At 39.8% G+C, this 17,736-nt stretch overlaps 1 protein-coding gene across 1 annotated transcript in view; it reads left to right on the top strand.

Moving 5' to 3' along the window:
• Positions 1 to 3,575: 3,575 nt before the first annotated feature.
• Positions 3,576 to 17,736, top strand: part of LOC120028774 (muscleblind-like protein 1) — a 26,558-nt gene continuing 12,397 nt past the window's right edge. Inside the window, exons 1-2 of the mRNA XM_038974015.1 lie at positions 3,576 to 3,800; positions 11,067 to 11,306. Coding sequence (XP_038829943.1) covers positions 3,585 to 3,800; positions 11,067 to 11,306 — 456 coding nt within the window. The 5' untranslated portion in view covers positions 3,576 to 3,584. The remainder of the gene's footprint in view (positions 3,801 to 11,066; positions 11,307 to 17,736) is intronic.

Here is a 17,736-nt window from a genome sequence, read left to right as displayed (position 1 = left end):
CTTCCACTGGATGTCACCAGTCTTAGGAAATAGGTTGAGGTTATTCATTTGTGCAATGAAGAAGAAGGCCATCAGGAAGCAGTGTAACGTCATGTGTACTGTTTGAGAGTTGCGCAAGACTAAAAAAAGTAGCGTTAGTTTGTTGCTCTACTGTATTGAAAACAGATAGACCCGTCTTCAATTTGATCGATTATTAACGATTACAAATACCTTAAGTTGTATTACAAAAGTAGTTTGAAATGTTTTGGCAAAGTTTAGAGGTAATTTTTTAGATATTTTGTAGTGACGTTGTTCAAAAATGGAGCTGTTTTTTTCTGGATCAAACGCGCCAAATAAATGGACATTTTGGACATATATGGACGGAATTAATCGAACAAAAGGACCATTTGTGATGTTTATGGGACATATTGGAGTGCCAACAAAAGAATCTCGTCAAAGGTAATGCATGTTTTATATTTTATATCTGTGTTTTGAGTAGCGCCGGCAGGGTTGAAATATGCTACTCTCTCTTTGTTGACATTGTGCTATCATCAGATAATAGCATCTTATGCTTTCGCCGAAAAGCCTTTTTGAAATCTGACATGGTGGCTGGATTCACAACGAGTGTAGCTTTAATTTGGTATCTTACATGTGTGATTTAATGAAAGTTTGATTTTATATCATTTTTTGGAATTTGGCGCTCTACATTTTCCCTGGCTATTGGCCAAGTGGGACGCTACCGTCCCACATATCCCAGAGAGGTTTTAAAGGAAAAAGCTTCTTCCAGTTTGCGGTGAGTAGTCGCTGTTCTGATGTCCAGAAGTAATTTTGTGTCATAAGCAACGGTAGCAGCAACATTATGAAGAAAATAAGTTTAAAAAACAAGTTACAAACAACGCAAAAAAATTAATAAATAGCACAGTTGGTTAGGAGCATGTAAAACGTCAGACATCCTCTTCGGGGCCTCCTGGCTGAGGTGAACTTTCTCTCTCCTCCTGGCTGAAAAGGTCTCCCTCTCTCCTCCTGGATGAGACTGTCTCCCTCTCCTCCTGGTGGAGACGGTCTGTCTCACCGAGGACTCTGTGGCTGAAGTCAGAGAGAACCTGCTATGTCAGCCAGTACTAAGACACACACATACACACACACACACACACACACACACACACACACACATATCACCACACAGATAGAGATGAGACTCATCCCACTATGTGTGAGTGAATAGCATACTGTAGGAAACAGGAGCAGGCATCTAGAGAACACTGTCCCTTTCTCTCCTTCTGTCTTCCTTTCTCTATCTCTTGTTCTGTCTCTCTCCTTCTGTCTCCCTTTCTCTGTCTCTTGTTCTGTCTCTCTCTTTCTTTCTCCCTTTCTCTATCTCTTGTTCTGTCTCTCTCTTTCTGTCTCCCTTTCTCTATCTCTTGTTCTGTCTCTCTCCTTCTGTCTCCCTTTCTCTATCTCTTGTTCTGTCTCTCTCCTTCTGTCTCCCTTTCTCTATCTCTTGTTCTGTCTCTCTCCTTCTGTCTCCCTTTCTTTCTTGTTCTGTCTCTCTTTCTCTTTCTGTCTCCCCTTCTCTGTTGTTCTGTCCCTCTCTCTCTCTCTCTCTCCCTCTCTCTCCCTTTCTCTAACTCTTGTTCTGTCTCTCTCTGTATTTCACTTCTATTCAGTCCTCACCTAGGTCACACTTCATTTGGATAGTCTGGATAGTCCTTTAGATGCTCCAACGATTGTCAAACTATCAAAAAAATGTATCTGTTTGCTAAGGTTACAATTAAGGTTGTGGTAAGTTTAGAATAAGGGATAGGTTTATAATGAAGCTTAGGGTTAGGTTTAGAACAAGGGTTAGGGTTAAGGTTAGGGTTAGGTTTAGAACAAGGGTTAGGGTTAAGGTTAGGGTTAGGTTTAGAACAAGGGTTAGGGTTAAGGTTAGGGTTAGGTTTAGAACAAGGGTTAGGGTTAAGGTTAGGGTTAGGTTTAGAACAAGGGTTAGGGTTAAACTTCTTAGGGCTAGCGGAACCCCTCGACAACATTCCGCTGAAAAGGCAGCGCGCGAAATTCAAAAATATTTTTTAGAAATATGTAACTTTCACACATTCACAAGTGCAATACAGCAAATGAAAGATAAACTTCTTGTTAATCTACCCGTCGTGTCCGATTTCAAAAAGGCTTTACAGCGAAAGCACAAAATATGATTATGTTAGGTCAGAGCCTAGTCACAAAAACACACACAGCCATTTTCCAGCCAAAGAGAGGAGTCACAAAAAGCAGAAATATAGATAAAATGAATCACTAACCTTTGATGATCTTCATCAGATGACACTCATAGGACTTCATGTTACACAATACATGTATGTTTTGTTCGATAAAGTGCATATTTATATCCTAAAATCTCAGTTTACATTGGCGCGTTACGTTCAGTAATGTTTTGCCTCCAAAACATCCGGTGATTTTACAGAGAGCCACATCAATTTACAGAAATACTCATAATAAACATTGATAAAAGATACAAGTGTTTTTCACAGAATTAGAGATATACTTCTCCTTAATGCAACCGCTGTGTCAGATTTCAAAAAAACTTTACGGAAAAAGCAAACCATGCAATAATCTGAGTACGGCCCTAAGACAACAAAAGCAAAGCCAAACAGATATCCGCTATGTTGGAGTCAACAGAAGTCAGAAATAGCATTATAAATATTCACTTACCTTTGATGATCTTCATCAGAATGCACTCACAGTAATCCCAGTTCCACAATAAATGTTTGATTTGTTCTATAAAGTTCATCTTTATGTCCAAATACCTCCTTGCTGTTCGCGCGTTTAGCCCAGTAATCAAAATTCATGAGGCGCGATCACTAGGTGCAGACGAAAAGTCAAAAAGATATATTACAGTTCGTAGAAACATGTCAAACGAAGTATAGAATCAATCTTTAGGATGTTTTTAACATAAATCTTCAATAATGTTCCAACCGGAGAATTCCTTTGTCTTCAGAAATGCAATGGAACTCAAGCTAACTATCACGTGAACGCACATGGTCAGTTCGTGGCACTCTGGGAGAGACCTTACTCAATCCCCTCTCATTCGCCCCCACTTCACAGTAGAAGCATCAAACAAGGTTCTAAAGACTGTTCTAGTGCAATTTGACCCCATAGACACGGTGTATTCGATAGGCCAAGAGTTGAAAAACTACAAACCTCAGATTTCCCACTTCCTGGTTGGATTTTTCTCAGGTTTTCGCCTGCCATATGAGTTCTGTTATACTCACAGACATCATTTAAACAGTTGTAGAAACTTCAGAGTGTTTTCTATCCAAATCGACAAATAATATGCATATATTAGCAACTGGGACTGAGTAGCAGGCAGTTTACTCTGGGCACGCTTTTCATATAAAGGTGAAAATGCTGCCCCCTATCCCAAACAAGTTTTACGGTTAGGGTTAGGTTTAGAACAAGGGTTAGGGTTAAGGTTAGGGTTTGTAGATAGTTAGTTGAAATGTTACAGCATCTACAGATGGACTATCCAAATAAAGTGTTACCTATCTCTGTTCTCTAAGACTGGTTGAATATCTCAACATTGTGTTTGTCTTGTCTCCGTACAGCCGGTCCCCATGTTCTCTGTGACGCCCAGCCTTGCCTCCAATGCCAGTCCTGCTGCGGTGGCCGCTGCATTTAACCCCTACATGGGCCCGGTGTCGCCCGGCCTGATGCCTTCTGAGATCATGTCCAGCTCCCCGGTCCTGGTGACCAGTAACCCCAACGTCTCCATGTCTGCTGCTGCCGCTGCTGCTGCCGCACAGAAACTCATGAGGACAGACAGACTGGAGGTGAGTTGTACAAACAAATACACAGAGACTCTGACTCAACCTGATGCTGTTATACAGTGAAAGGATGGCCACTAGCAGTCAATGAGGACCGAATATCTTTCACTGCTTTCACCAAAGTAGATGTTCTGTTGCGGCTTGTGTCTCTTACATTGTGAAAAGGAGCATAGTTGAAAAGTGTTGCTTAAAAAGTTGTTGCTTAGTTAATTAATTAACTATTACTGTTCAATTACGTACATCTAATACACAGCAGTATGTTACCCTAACTAACCCCCTGTTACCATTATGCAGTAATGATGTGTCAGTCTGTTACAGTAACTAACCCTCTGTTACCATTATATAGTAATGATGTATCAGTCTGTTACAGTAACTAACCCTCTGTTACCATTATATAGTAATGATGTATCAGTCTGTTACAGTAACTAACCCTCTGTTACCATTATATAGTAATGATGAGTCTGTCTGTTACAGTAACTAACCCTCTGTTACCATTATATAGTAATGATGTGTCAGTCTGTTACAGTAACTAACCCTCTGTTACCATTATATAGTAATGATGTGTCAGTCTGTTACAGTAACTAACCCTCTGTTACCATTATATAGTAATGATGTATCAGTCTGTTACAGTAACTAACCCTATGTTACCATTATATAGTAATGATGTATCAGTCTGTTACAGTAACTAACCCTCTGTTACCATTATATAGTAATGATGTATCAGTCTGTTACAGTAACTAACCCTCTGTTACCATTATATAGTAATGATGTGTCAGTCTGTTACAGAAACTAACCCTCTGTTACCATTATATAGTAATGATGTGTCAGTCTGTTACAGTAACTAACCCTCTGTTACCATTATATAGTAATGATGTATCAGTCTGTTACAGTAACTAACCCTCTGTTACCATTATATAGTAATGATGTGTCAGTCTGTTACAGTAACTACGCCCCTGTTACCATTATATAGTAATGATGTATCAGTCTGTTACAGTAACTAACCCTCTGTTACCATTATATAGTAATGATGTGTCAGTCTGTTACAGTAACTAACCCTCTGTTACCATTATATAGTAATGATGTATCAGTCTGTTACAGTAACTAACCCTATGTTACCATTATATAGTAATGATGTATCAGTCTGTTACAGTAACTAACCCTCTGTTACCATTATATAGTAATGATGTATCAGTCTGTTACAGTAACTAACCCTCTGTTACCATTATATAGTAATGATGTGTCAGTCTGTTACAGTAACTAACCCTCTGTTACCATTATATAGTAATGATGTGTCAGTCTGTTACAGTAACTAACCCTCTGTTACCATTATATAGTAATGATGTGTCAGTCTGTTACAGTAACTAACCCTCTGTTACCATTATATAGTAATGATGTGTCAGTCTGTTACAGTAACTAACCCTCTGTTACCATTATATAGTAATGATGTGTCAGTCTGTTACAGTAACTAACCCTCTGTTACCATTATGCAGTAATGATGTATCAGTCTGTTACAGTAACTAACCCTCTGTTACCATTATATAGTAATGATGTGTCAGTCTGTTACAGTAACTAACCCTCTGTTACCATTATATAGTAATGATGTATCAGTCTGTTACAGTAACTAACCCTCTGTTACCATTATATAGTAATGATGTATCAGTCTGTTACAGTAACTAACCCTCTGTTACCATTATATAGTAATGATGTGTCAGTCTGTTACAGTAACTAACCCTCTGTTACCATTATATAGTAATGATGTATCAGTCTGTTACAGTAACTAACCCTCTGTTACCATTATATAGTAATGATGTGTCAGTCTGTTACAGTAACTAACCCCCTGTTACCATTATATAGTAATGATGTGTCAGTCTGTTACAGTAACTAACCCCCTGTTACCATTATGCAGTAATGATGTGTCAGTCTGTTACAGTAACTAACCCTCTGTTACCATTATATAGTAATGATGTGTCAGTCTGTTACAGTAACTAACCCTCTGTTACCATTATATAGTAATGATGTATCAGTCTGTTACAGTAACTAACCCTCTGTTACCATTATATAGTAATGATGTGTCAGTCTGTTACAGAAACTAACCCTCTGTTACCATTATATAGTAATGATGTATCAGTCTGTTACAGTAACTAACCCTCTGTTACCATTATATAGTAATGATGTGTCAGTCTGTTACAGTAACTAACCCTCTGTTACCATTATATAGTAATGATGTGTCAGTCTGTTACAGTAACTAACCCTCTGTTACCATTATATAGTAATGATGTATCAGTCTGTTACAGTAACTAACCCTCTGTTACCATTATATAGTAATGATGTGTCAGTCTGTTACAGTAACTAACCCTCTGTTACCATTATATAGTAATGATGTATCAGTCTGTTACAGTAACTAACCCTCTGTTACCATTATATAGTAATGATGTGTCAGTCTGTTACAGTAACTAACCCTCTGTTACCATTATATAGTAATGATGTATCAGTCTGTTACAGTAACTAACCCTCTGTTACCATTATATAGTAATGATGTGTCAGTCTGTGTGTCCCGGCCGTTTAAAGGCGTACATACTTGTTTATTTAACGATGTCGCCAACAAAAACAATAAATATCACAACGACACGTGACGACAACGTAGTGCATCCAGGCAACTAGCAAGGACAACTACCCACAAAACCAACATGGAAAAATGGCAACCTAAATAGGCTCCCCAAACAGAGACAACGATAAACAGCTGTCTCTGATTGGGAACCCTTTCAGGCCACCATAAACCTACAACCCCTAGACAATACAAAAACTAACCAAACCACCCGTGTCACACCCTGACCTAGCCAAATAATAAAGAAAGCAAATATAACTAAAGTCAGGGCGTGACACTGTTACTATATTTTGCTCATTAGAAACACAGAGGGATGCGAATTAGCATTTCTCTCTCTTCAGTTCCCTCACATTAATCCCTGCCATTATTACACACACACACACACACACATACACACACACACACACACAGACACACACACACACACACACACACACACACACACACACACACACACACACACACACACACACACACACACACACACACACACACACACACACACACACTGAGACTGTTGTGGTGTGCTGGATCTTATATCATAACATATTTTCTTCTCCAAATAAGAGTCATCACTCATAGGAAAACCTGATGCTCACCTGTGCTTCTCAGGACTCACTGCATCACAATAGTTATTCATTGGACAGTAAGTCAATGTAATGCATTATGCAGCGATGCCTAGGATACACTAGTAACAAAATAATAGGAAAATCATTGGGGGAGGAGAGAGGGGGAGGGAGGGAGGGAGGGAGGGAGGGAGGGAGAGAGGGAGGAGGAGGAGGAGGAGGAGGGGAGAGAGGGAGGGAGGGAGGGAGGGAGGGAGGGAGGGAGGGAGGGAGGGAGGGAGGGAGGGAGGGAGGGAGGGAAGAGGGGCGGAGGAGGAGGAGAGGAGGAGGGGAGAGGGGAGGAGGGAGGGAGGGAAGAGGGGCGGAGGAGGAGGAGAGGAGGAGGGGAGAGGGGAGGAGGGAGGGAGGGAGGGAGGGAGGAGGAGGGGAGAGGGAGGGAGGAGGAGGAGAGGAGGAGGAGAGAGGGAAGGAGGGAGGGAGGGAGGGAGGGAGGAGGAGGGGAGAGGAGGGAGGAGGAGGAGGGAGTGGAGAGGGAGGGGGGAGGGGAGAGAAGTGGAGGGAGGAGAGGAGGAGGGAGTGGAGAGGGAGGGAGGGAGGGGAGGGGAGAGAAGTGGAGGAATGTTGGGAGGTTAATGTTGGGAGGGAGTCTCAGGGCGACTGGACAGCTCTGTGAATGAGGGAAAGGGTCGATAACAGGAAAGAAAGATTTAGGGAGAGATGAGAAATCAATGACCAGCAGACTTGTTAAAGTCATCAGGTAAGGAGAGGAGAGGAGTAGGCAGGGGGAGGTGGCAAGGGGGAGGAAGGGGTGGAGGAGCGATTTGGATTTTACTGATGAGGGGTGATTTCACTGATGAGTGGTGATTTCACTGATGAGTGGTGATTTCACTGATGAGGGGTGGTTTTACTGACGAGGGGAGATTTTACTGACGAGGGGGGATTTTACTGACGAGGGGGGATTTTACTGACGAGGGGGGATTTTACTGACGAGGGGGGATTTTACTGACGAGGGGGGATTTTACTGACGAGGGGTGGTTTTAATGACGAGGGGTGGTTTTAATGACGAGGGGTGGTTTTAATGACGAGGGGTGATTTCACAGTAATAATGGGGTGAATCTGTCCAATCCCTGATTAGTTAGTTTCCATGAGGAAATGTGCTTTTGCCTCAATAACGCCTACTGGTGTTACATTATGGAACCAAACCACTAGCCTCGTTGGCCAAGAAGTGGGTTTGCTATAAATACCCTTCAGAAAAAGGCCAGACATATTTTAGCGTCTGTCAAAGTGTGTCATTAAAAATGAACAGCTGCAGGATTCTGTTTTCATGCTTGACATACAACTGTAGGACCCTCCACATATTACCTGCATGATGATGACGCAGCTGGCCTGTAGGGATGGTAACCATTAGGTAGAAATAGGATTATCAGCCTCTTCTTCTTTTTGGCCAACCAGGACCTTTCCCAGGGTTTAATTTCCCTCAGAGGTATAGTAAAGCTGTTAGATCAGGGCTAATAACTCTTATTGAGAGAGTGAGACAGATCAGGGCACACATCTCACCTGTCTTCTCCTCCCACTCACCCTGTCATCTTTCCCTCACCCTGTCTCTCCTCTCCCTCCACCCTGTCTCTCCTCTCCCTCCACCCTGTCTCTCCTCTCCCTCCAACATATCTGTCCTCTCCCTCCACCCTGTCTCTCCTTTCCCTCCACCCTGTCTGTCCTCCCCCTCCACCCTGTCTCTCTTCTCCCTCAACCCTGTCTCTCCTCTCCCTCAACCCTCTCTCCTCTCCCTCCACCCTGTCTCTCTTCTCCCTCAACCCTGTCTCTCCTCTCCCTCAACCCTCTCTCCTCTCCCTCCACCCTGTCTCTCATCTCCCTCAACCATGTCTCTCCTCTCCTTCCACCCTGTCTCTCCTCTCCCTCAACCCTGTCTCTCCTCTCCCTCCACTCTGTCATCTTTCCCTCCACCCTGTCTCTCCTCTCCCTCCACACTGTCTCTCCACTCCCTCACCCTGTTTCTCCTTTCCCTCCACCCTGTCCTGCCCTCCCTCTCGGTCTCTCCTCTCCCTCCACCCTGTCTCTCCTCTCCCTTAACCCTGTCTCTCCTCTCCCTCAACCCTGTCTCTCCTCTCCCTCCACTTTCTCTCCTCTCCCTTCACTCTGTCTGTCCTCTCCCTCCACCCTGTCTGTCCTCTCCCTCCACCCTGTCTCTCCTCTCCCTCACCCTGTCTCCTCTCCCTCTCAGTCTCTCCTCTCCCTCCACCCTGTATCTCCTCTCCCTCCACCCTGTCTCTCTTCTCCCTCCACCCTGTCTGTCCTCTCCCTCCACCCTGTCTGTCCTCTCCCTCCAACCTGTCTGTCCTCTCCCTCCACCCTGTCTGTCCTCTCCCTCCACCCTGTCTCTCCTCTCCCTCCACCCTGTCTCTCCTCTCCCTCCACCATGTTTCTCCTCTCCCTCCACCATGTCTGTCCTCTCCCTCCTGCCTGTCTGTCCTCTCCCTCCACCCTGTCTGTCCTCTCCCTCCACCCTGTCTGTCCTCTCCCTCCACCCTGTCTCTCCTCTCTCTCTCTCAAGAGACTGTAATTTCAATCCCCTTGATCTTCATTCTCTCTCTCTCTCTATTTCTCTCTCTCTCTCTCTCTTGCTCCCTCCCTCCCCCTCTTTCCTGAACATCTGCCTGACAACAAGGCAGCCTCTTTTTAAAAAGAGCCTTGCTGTTTTCGACGAGGCATGGCCAGTGAAGACAGGAGGCAGAGACGGTTAACTCTGTCTAGACACAGGTCTGAGAAGCTAGTGTCTTCATACACACACAATACACACACAATACACACAAAACCAGTCCAGTAGAAAGAGAGGAGAGGAGAAAAGGAAGCAGCTGTAGACTATTGAGATGCGCTCCAGGTCTTGTCTGGACGTGAGCTCGACACATTGTCAACCTGGGCCATACATTTACTGCCCCCTGCTGGAAAACTCAGGAATATATGAATCTTGTTTTCACGTCATCGATTTGAAAAACAAAATATTTATACTTGAATGATAAAATGAGAGAAGGCAAATATTAGGAGATTGATGAGTGTTTATGCTGCTGATTGATCATTCTGACCTGTAATTAGCAGGTATTTGTTCCTTTTGATACGATCATTAGGCATTTATATTCATTTATTCCCATTGGTTAATATTCCCATTGCTTATTATTCCCATTGCTTAATATTCCCATTGCTTATTATTCCCATTGCTTAATATTCCAATTGCTTATTATTCCCATTGCTTAATATTCCAATTGCTTATTATTCCCATTGCTTATTATTCCCATTGCTTAATATTCCAATTGCTTATTATTCCCATTGCTTATTATTCCCATTGCTTATTATTCCCATTGCTTATTATTCCCATTGCTTATTATTCCCATTGCTTAATATTCCAATTGCTTATTATTCCCATTGCTTATTATTCCCATTGCTTATTATTCCCATTGCTTACTATTCCCATTGCTTATTATTCCCATTGCTTATTATTCCCATTGCTTACTATTCCCATTGCTTATTATTCCCATTGCTTATTATTCCCATTGTTTAATATTCCCGTTGCTTATTATTCCCATCGCTTATTATTCCCATTGCTTATTATTCCCATTGCTTACTATTCTCATTGCTTATTATTCCCATCGCTTACTATTCTCATTGCTTATTATTCCCATTGGTTAATATTCCCATTGGTTATTGATAGGCTGAGGTGGAGGGCCCTTTCTGCCCATGACAGTGATATATATATAAATAGACCTCAGATATTAAACCCTTCCTCGATATGTTGATGTATGTTTATTTTTTATTTTTTTGTCTCGCCTAAAAAATGTCCACCTTTCCTCAGTGACTTGTTGTGTTGCCATGTATCATGATGACGTATGGTTTGGTAACAACCTGATCTGTGAAGTAACGTTTTGAACAGCAGCCATTAATTATGCTTTTTCTCTTTTCTCTCTCTTTTCTCTTGGATTCTGTCTGTCTGTCTGTCTGTCTGTCTGTCTGTCTGTCTGTCTGTCTGTCTGTCTGTCTGTCTGTCTGTCTGTCTGTCTGTCTGTATCCATCCCTCCTTCCTTTCCCCAGGTGTGTCGGGAGTACCAGAGAGGTAACTGTACGCGGGGGGAGAATGACTGTCGCTTCGCCCACCCCTCAGACAGCACCATGATAGACACCAACGACAACACAGTGACGGTGTGTATGGACTACATCAAGGGCCGCTGCTCCAGGGAGAAGTGTAAATACTTCCACCCTCCAGCCCACCTGCAGGCCAAGATAAAGGCTGGCCAACACCAGGTCAACCAGGCTGCCGCCGCAGCAGCCATGGTAGGTATCCCTCTGTAACACCCCCACAGCCACTCCTCTCCAACCCCAACTACGTCTGAAAACCTGCCCCCCGCCCATTCCCCGTCCCCCCCCCCCCCCGTCATCTCCCCCAGCCAGTCCCTTCAGCACACATTCCAAGCTCTGCTCTCTCATCCCTCTCCCGTCCTCTCTCGTCCCTCTTCCGTCCTCTCTCATCCCTCTCCCGTCCTCTCTCATCCCTCTCCTGTCCTCTCTCATCCCTCTCCCGTCCTCTCTCAACCCTCTCCCGTCCTCTCTCATCCCTCTCCCGTCCTCTCTCATCCCTTCCCCTCACACCATCTAGACTACCCAGCAGACGTAGACAGTAAAGGTAACAGCACTAATTATGCAGCTAACTAGTTAGCTTTATTGTATCATGCTAAATGTGTGACTTACTGCCCCTCCGACCCTGATCCCTTTCCTTTAGCTCTTTCAACGGTTAACACCTGTTATAACGTGTGTTATAACTAGATATATTGTTATATAACATGTGTTATAACTGGATATATTGATATATAACATGTGTTATAACTGGATATATTGATATATAATGTGTTATAACTGGATATATTGTTATATAACATGTGTTATAACTGGATATATTGATATGTAATGTGTTATAACTAGATATATTGTTATATAACATATAACATATAACTGTTACTATTGTTATATAACATGTGTTATAACTAGATATATTGTTATATAACATGTGTTATAACTAGATATATTGTTATATAACATATAACATATAACTGTTACTATTGTTATATAACATGTGTTATAACTGGATATATTGATATGTAATGTGTTATAACTGGATATATTGTTATATAACATGTGTTATAACTAGATATATTGTTATATAACATGTGTTATAACTAGATATATTGTTATATAACATGTGTTATAACTGGATATATTGTTATATAACATGTGTTATAACTGGATATATTGATATGTAATGTGTTATAACTAGATATATTGATATATATAACATATAACATATAACTGTTACTATTGTTATATAATGTGTTATAACTAGATATATTGTTATATAATGTGTTATAACTGGATATATTGTTATATAACATGTGTTATAACTAGATATATTGTTATATAACATGTGTTATAACTGGATATATTGATATGTAATGTGTTATAACTAGATATATTGTTATATAACATGTGTTATAACTGGATATATTGATATGTAATGTGTTATAACTAGATATATTGTTATATAACATATAACTGTTACTATTGTTATATATCATGTGTTATAACTAGATATATTGATATGTAATGTGTTATAACTAGATATATTGTTATATAACATATAACTGTTACTATTGTTATATAACATGTGTTATAACTGGATATATTGTTACATAACATGTGTTATAACTGGATATATTGATATGTAATGTGTTATAACTAGATATATTGTTATATAACATGTGTTATAACTGGATATATTGATATGTAATGTGTTATAACTAGATATATTGTTATATAACATGTGTTATAACTGGATATATTGATATGTAATGTGTTATAACTAGATATATTGTTATATAACATGTGTTATAACTAGATATATTGATATGTAATGTGTTATAACTAGATATATTGTTATATAACATGTGTTATAACTAGATATATTGTTATATAACATGTGTTATAACTAGATATATTGTTATATAACATGTGTTATAACTGGATATATTGATATGTAATGTGTTATAACTAGATATATTGTTATATAACATGTGTTATAACTAGATATATTGTTATATAACATGTGTTATAACTAGATATATTGTTATATAACATGTGTTATAACTGGATATATTGATATGTAATGTGTTATAACTAGATATATTGATATATATAACATATAACATATAACTGTTACTATTGTTATATAACATGTGTTATAACTAGATATATTGTTATATAATGTGTTATAACTAGATATATTGTTATATAACGTGTTATAACTGGATATATTGATATGTAATGTGTTATAACTAGATATATTGTTATATAACATGTGTTATAACTAGATATATTGTTATATAATGTGTTATAACTGGATATATTGTTATATAACATGTGTTATAACTGGATATATTGTTATATAATGTGTTATAACTAGATATATTGTTATATAACATGTGTTATAACTAGATATATTGTTATATAATGTGTTATAACTGGATATATTGTTATATAACATGTGTTATAACTGGATATAATGTTATATAACATGTGTTATAACTGTATATATTGTTATATAACATGTGTTATAACTAGATATATTGTTATATAACATGTGTTATAACTGGATATATTGATATGTAATGTGTTATAACTAGATATATTGATATGTAATGTGTTATAACTAGATATATTGTTATATAACATGTGTTATAACTGGATATATTATTATATAACATGTGTTATAACTGGATATCTTATATAATGTGTTATAACTGTATATATTGTTATATAACATGTGTTATAACTAGATATATTATATAATGTGTTATAACTGTATATATTGTTATATAACATGTGTTATAACTGGATATCTTATATAATGTGTTATAACTGGATATCTTGTTATATAACATGTGTTATAACTGGATATATTGTTATATAACATGTGTTATAACTAGATATATTGTTATATAACATGTGTTATAACTGGATATATTGATATGTAATGTGTTGATAATGATATTGTTATGCTTATTAGAGCTAATGTAATTGTGTAGCAATGCTTCCTCTTATTATATTTAGGACATGTTGAGTATCAACTAAACAGCGTTGGTACGTCTCCCTATAGAAACATCATGGCATCACTAAAATACCAAGTAGTCCTGGATGTATTAGCATTGAACATACTATATGACTCACAGTAAAGAATTGTGTAGTTTCCTGAAACCAGGAAGTGTCTAATGATAAATGCAGTAACAGTGTTTGGCTTAATCCAGTGACAGTGAATAGCAAGTAAAGCAAGATTCCTGTGTAAATAAATGATGTCAAGGGCATCGTGTTTACAGTAACAACCCTACAGCTGTTAATGATGTCAAGGCCGTAGTGTTTACAGTAACAACCCTACAGCTGTTAATGATGTCAAGGCCGTAGTGTTTACAGTAACAACCCTACAGCTGTTAATGATGTCAAGGCCGTGGTGTTTACAGTAACAACCCTACAGCTGTTAATGATGTCAAGGCCGTAGTGTTTACAGTAACAACCCTACAGCTGTTAATGATGTCAAGGCCGTAGTGTTTACAGTAACAACCCTACAGCTGTTAGTGATGTCAAGGCCGTAGTGTTTACAGTAACAACCCTACAGCTGTTAGTGATGTCAAGGCCGTAGTGTTTACAGTAACAACCCTACAGCTGTTAATGATGTCAAGGCCGTAGTGTTTACAGTAACAACCCTACAGCTGTTAATGATGTCAAGGCCGTAGTGTTTACAGTAACAACCCTACAGCTGTTAGTGATGTCAAGGCCGTAGTGTTTACAGTAACAACCCTACAGCTGTTAATGATGTCAAGGCCGTAGTGTTTACAGTAACAACCCTACAGCTGTTAGTGATGTCAAGGCCGTAGTGTTTACAGTAACAACCCTACAGCTGTTAATGATGTCAAGGCCGTAGTGTTTACAGTAACAACCCTACAGCTGTTAATGATGTCAAGGCCGTAGTGTTTACAGTAACAACCCTACAGCTGTTAATGATGTCAAGACCATAGTGTTTACAGTAACAACCCTACAGCTGTTAATGATGTCAAGGCCGTGGTGTTTACAGTAACAACCCTACAGCTGTTAATGATGTCAAGGCTGTAGTGTTTACAGTAACAACCCTACAGCTGTTAGTGATGTCAAGGCCGTAGTGTTTACAGTAACAACCCTACAGCTGTTAATGATGTCAAGGCCGTAGTGTTTACAGTAACAACCCTACAGCTGTTAGTGATGTCAAGGCCGTAGTGTTTACAGTAACAACCCTACAGCTGTTAGTGATGTCAAGGCCGTAGTGTTTACAGTAACAACCCTACAGCTGTTAATGATGTCAAGGCCGTAGTGTTTACAGTAACAACCCTACAGCTGTTAATGATGTCAAGGCCGTAGTGTTTACAGTAACAACCCTACAGCTGTTAGTGATGTCAAGGCCGTAGTGTTTACTGTAACAACCCTACAGCTGTTAATGATGTCAAGGCCGTAGTGTTTACAGTAACAACCCTACAGCTGTTAGTGATGTCAAGGCCGTAGTGTTTACAGTAACAACCCTACAGCTGTTAATGATGTCAAGGCCGTAGTGTTTACAGTAACAACCCTACAGCTGTTAATGATGTCAAGACCATAGTGTTTACAGTAACAACCCTACAGCTGTTAATGATGTCAAGGCCGTGGTGTTTACAGTAACAACCCTACAGCTGTTAATGATGTCAAGGCTGTAGTGTTTACAGTAACAACCCTACAGCTGTTAGTGATGTCAAGGCCGTAGTGTTTACAGTAACAACCCTACAGCTGTTAATGATGTCAAGGCCGTGGTGTTTACAGTAACAACCCTACAGCTGTTAATGATGTCAAGACCATAGTGTTTACAGTGACAACCCTACAGCTGTTAATGATGTCAAGGCCGTAGTGTTTACAGTAACAACCCTACAGCTGTTAGTGATGTCAAGGCCGTAGTGTTTACAGTAACAACCCTACAGCTGTTAATGATGTCAAGGCCGTAGTGTTTACAGTAACAACCCTACAGCTGTTAGTGATGTCAAGGCCGTAGTGTTTACAGTAACAACCCTACAGCTGTTAATGATGTCAAGGCCGTAGTGTTTACAGTAACAACCCTACAGCTGTTAGTGATGTCAAGGCCGTAGTGTTTACAGTAACAACCCTACAGCTGTTAATGATGTCAAGGCTGTAGTGTTTACAGTAACAACCCTACAGCTGTTAATGATGTCAAGACCATAGTGTTTACAGTAACAACCCTACAGCTGTTAATGATGTCAAGGCCGTAGTGTTTACAGTAACAACCCTACAGCTGTTAATGATGTCAAGGCCGTGGTGTTTACAGTAACAACCCTACAGCTGTTAATGATGTCAAGGCCGTAGTGTTTACAGTAACAACCCTACAGCTGTTAATGATGTCAAGGCCGTAGTGTTTACAGTAACAACCCTACAGCCATCAATGTGCATCCTCTAGCTATGTTATTTGTTGTATATTGCATTCCAATGATTTGTTGTTTTGTTTGATTTTTTCTTTTGTTTTTTTTCTCACCAACCCAAACTGCACTGCTGCCTCCATGATGCACCTCTGCTTGCTGGTTTATGTTAATGCACTTGAACCTCATTGGCCCATTTCCACCTTGTGCTCACTGCCTGCTAATTAAGGCTCAGTCGGCTGTCAAATCACTGAAACGACCCCTCGACGCAACCTTTGACCTGGTACTATGACCTTTCACCTTTTAGCTTGGCATGCAGCTCTGTTATACTAGTTTCTAACTAAATACATCTTAGTAAGTTACTGTTTACTAACCATTTCATTGCTGGGGTGATAAATTGATTTTGGCATTACTGTTTAGTAAACATTTCATTGCTGGGGTGATAAATTGATTTTGGCATTACTGTTTACTAACCATTTCATTGCTGGGGTGATAAATTGATTTTGGCATTACTGTTTACTAAACATTTCATTGCTGGGGTGATAAATTGATTTTGGCATTACTGTTTAGTAAACATTTCATTGATGGGGTGATGAATTGATTTTGGCATTACTGTTTAGTAAACATTTCATTGCTGGGGTGATAAATTGATTTTGGCATTACTGTTTAGTAAACATTTCATTGATGGGGTGATGAATTGATTGTGGTATAGTGGTACCCCGTTAATTAACCTAAATATCCCTTTACATTACCAGTCTATCTCTATGTCAACGAGGGAAGGAGGCGGGATTTGCAAAACACTTGCAGTGCCTAAGAAGCTTTCGTAGAATTTGGTCTACAGTCAGTTCATCCCTTCTAGTCTATTCATCCTTAATAACATGGTTTGAACGTTAATCTGGTATTAATTTAGTTAACGCAGCAGCTAAAACCATGATTAGTGTCTATTCAGGAGTATTCAAGTATAAATATATTGCATGGTTATGATATATTTTCTTATTATTACAAGTTTTGCATTTCTAATTCTGGTGGATGGGTGGGCTTCTAGAGGGACTTCAGAATGAACAAGGCTTATACTGTTAATCATGGAGCTAGAAGTGCAGCTTTTCTCTGTTAACATCATCTCTGTTAACACCATCTCTGTTAACATCATCTCTGTTAACATCCTCTCTGTTAACATCCTCTCTGTTAACATCCTCTCTGTTAACAGCATCTCTGTTAACATCATCTCTGTT

Source organism: Salvelinus namaycush, chromosome 34 (genome assembly GCF_016432855.1).
Source record: "Salvelinus namaycush isolate Seneca chromosome 34, SaNama_1.0, whole genome shotgun sequence".
In the NCBI taxonomy this organism is placed as follows: domain Eukaryota; kingdom Metazoa; phylum Chordata; class Actinopteri; order Salmoniformes; family Salmonidae; genus Salvelinus; species Salvelinus namaycush.
This window is presented reverse-complemented; position numbering and strand designations above follow the sequence as displayed.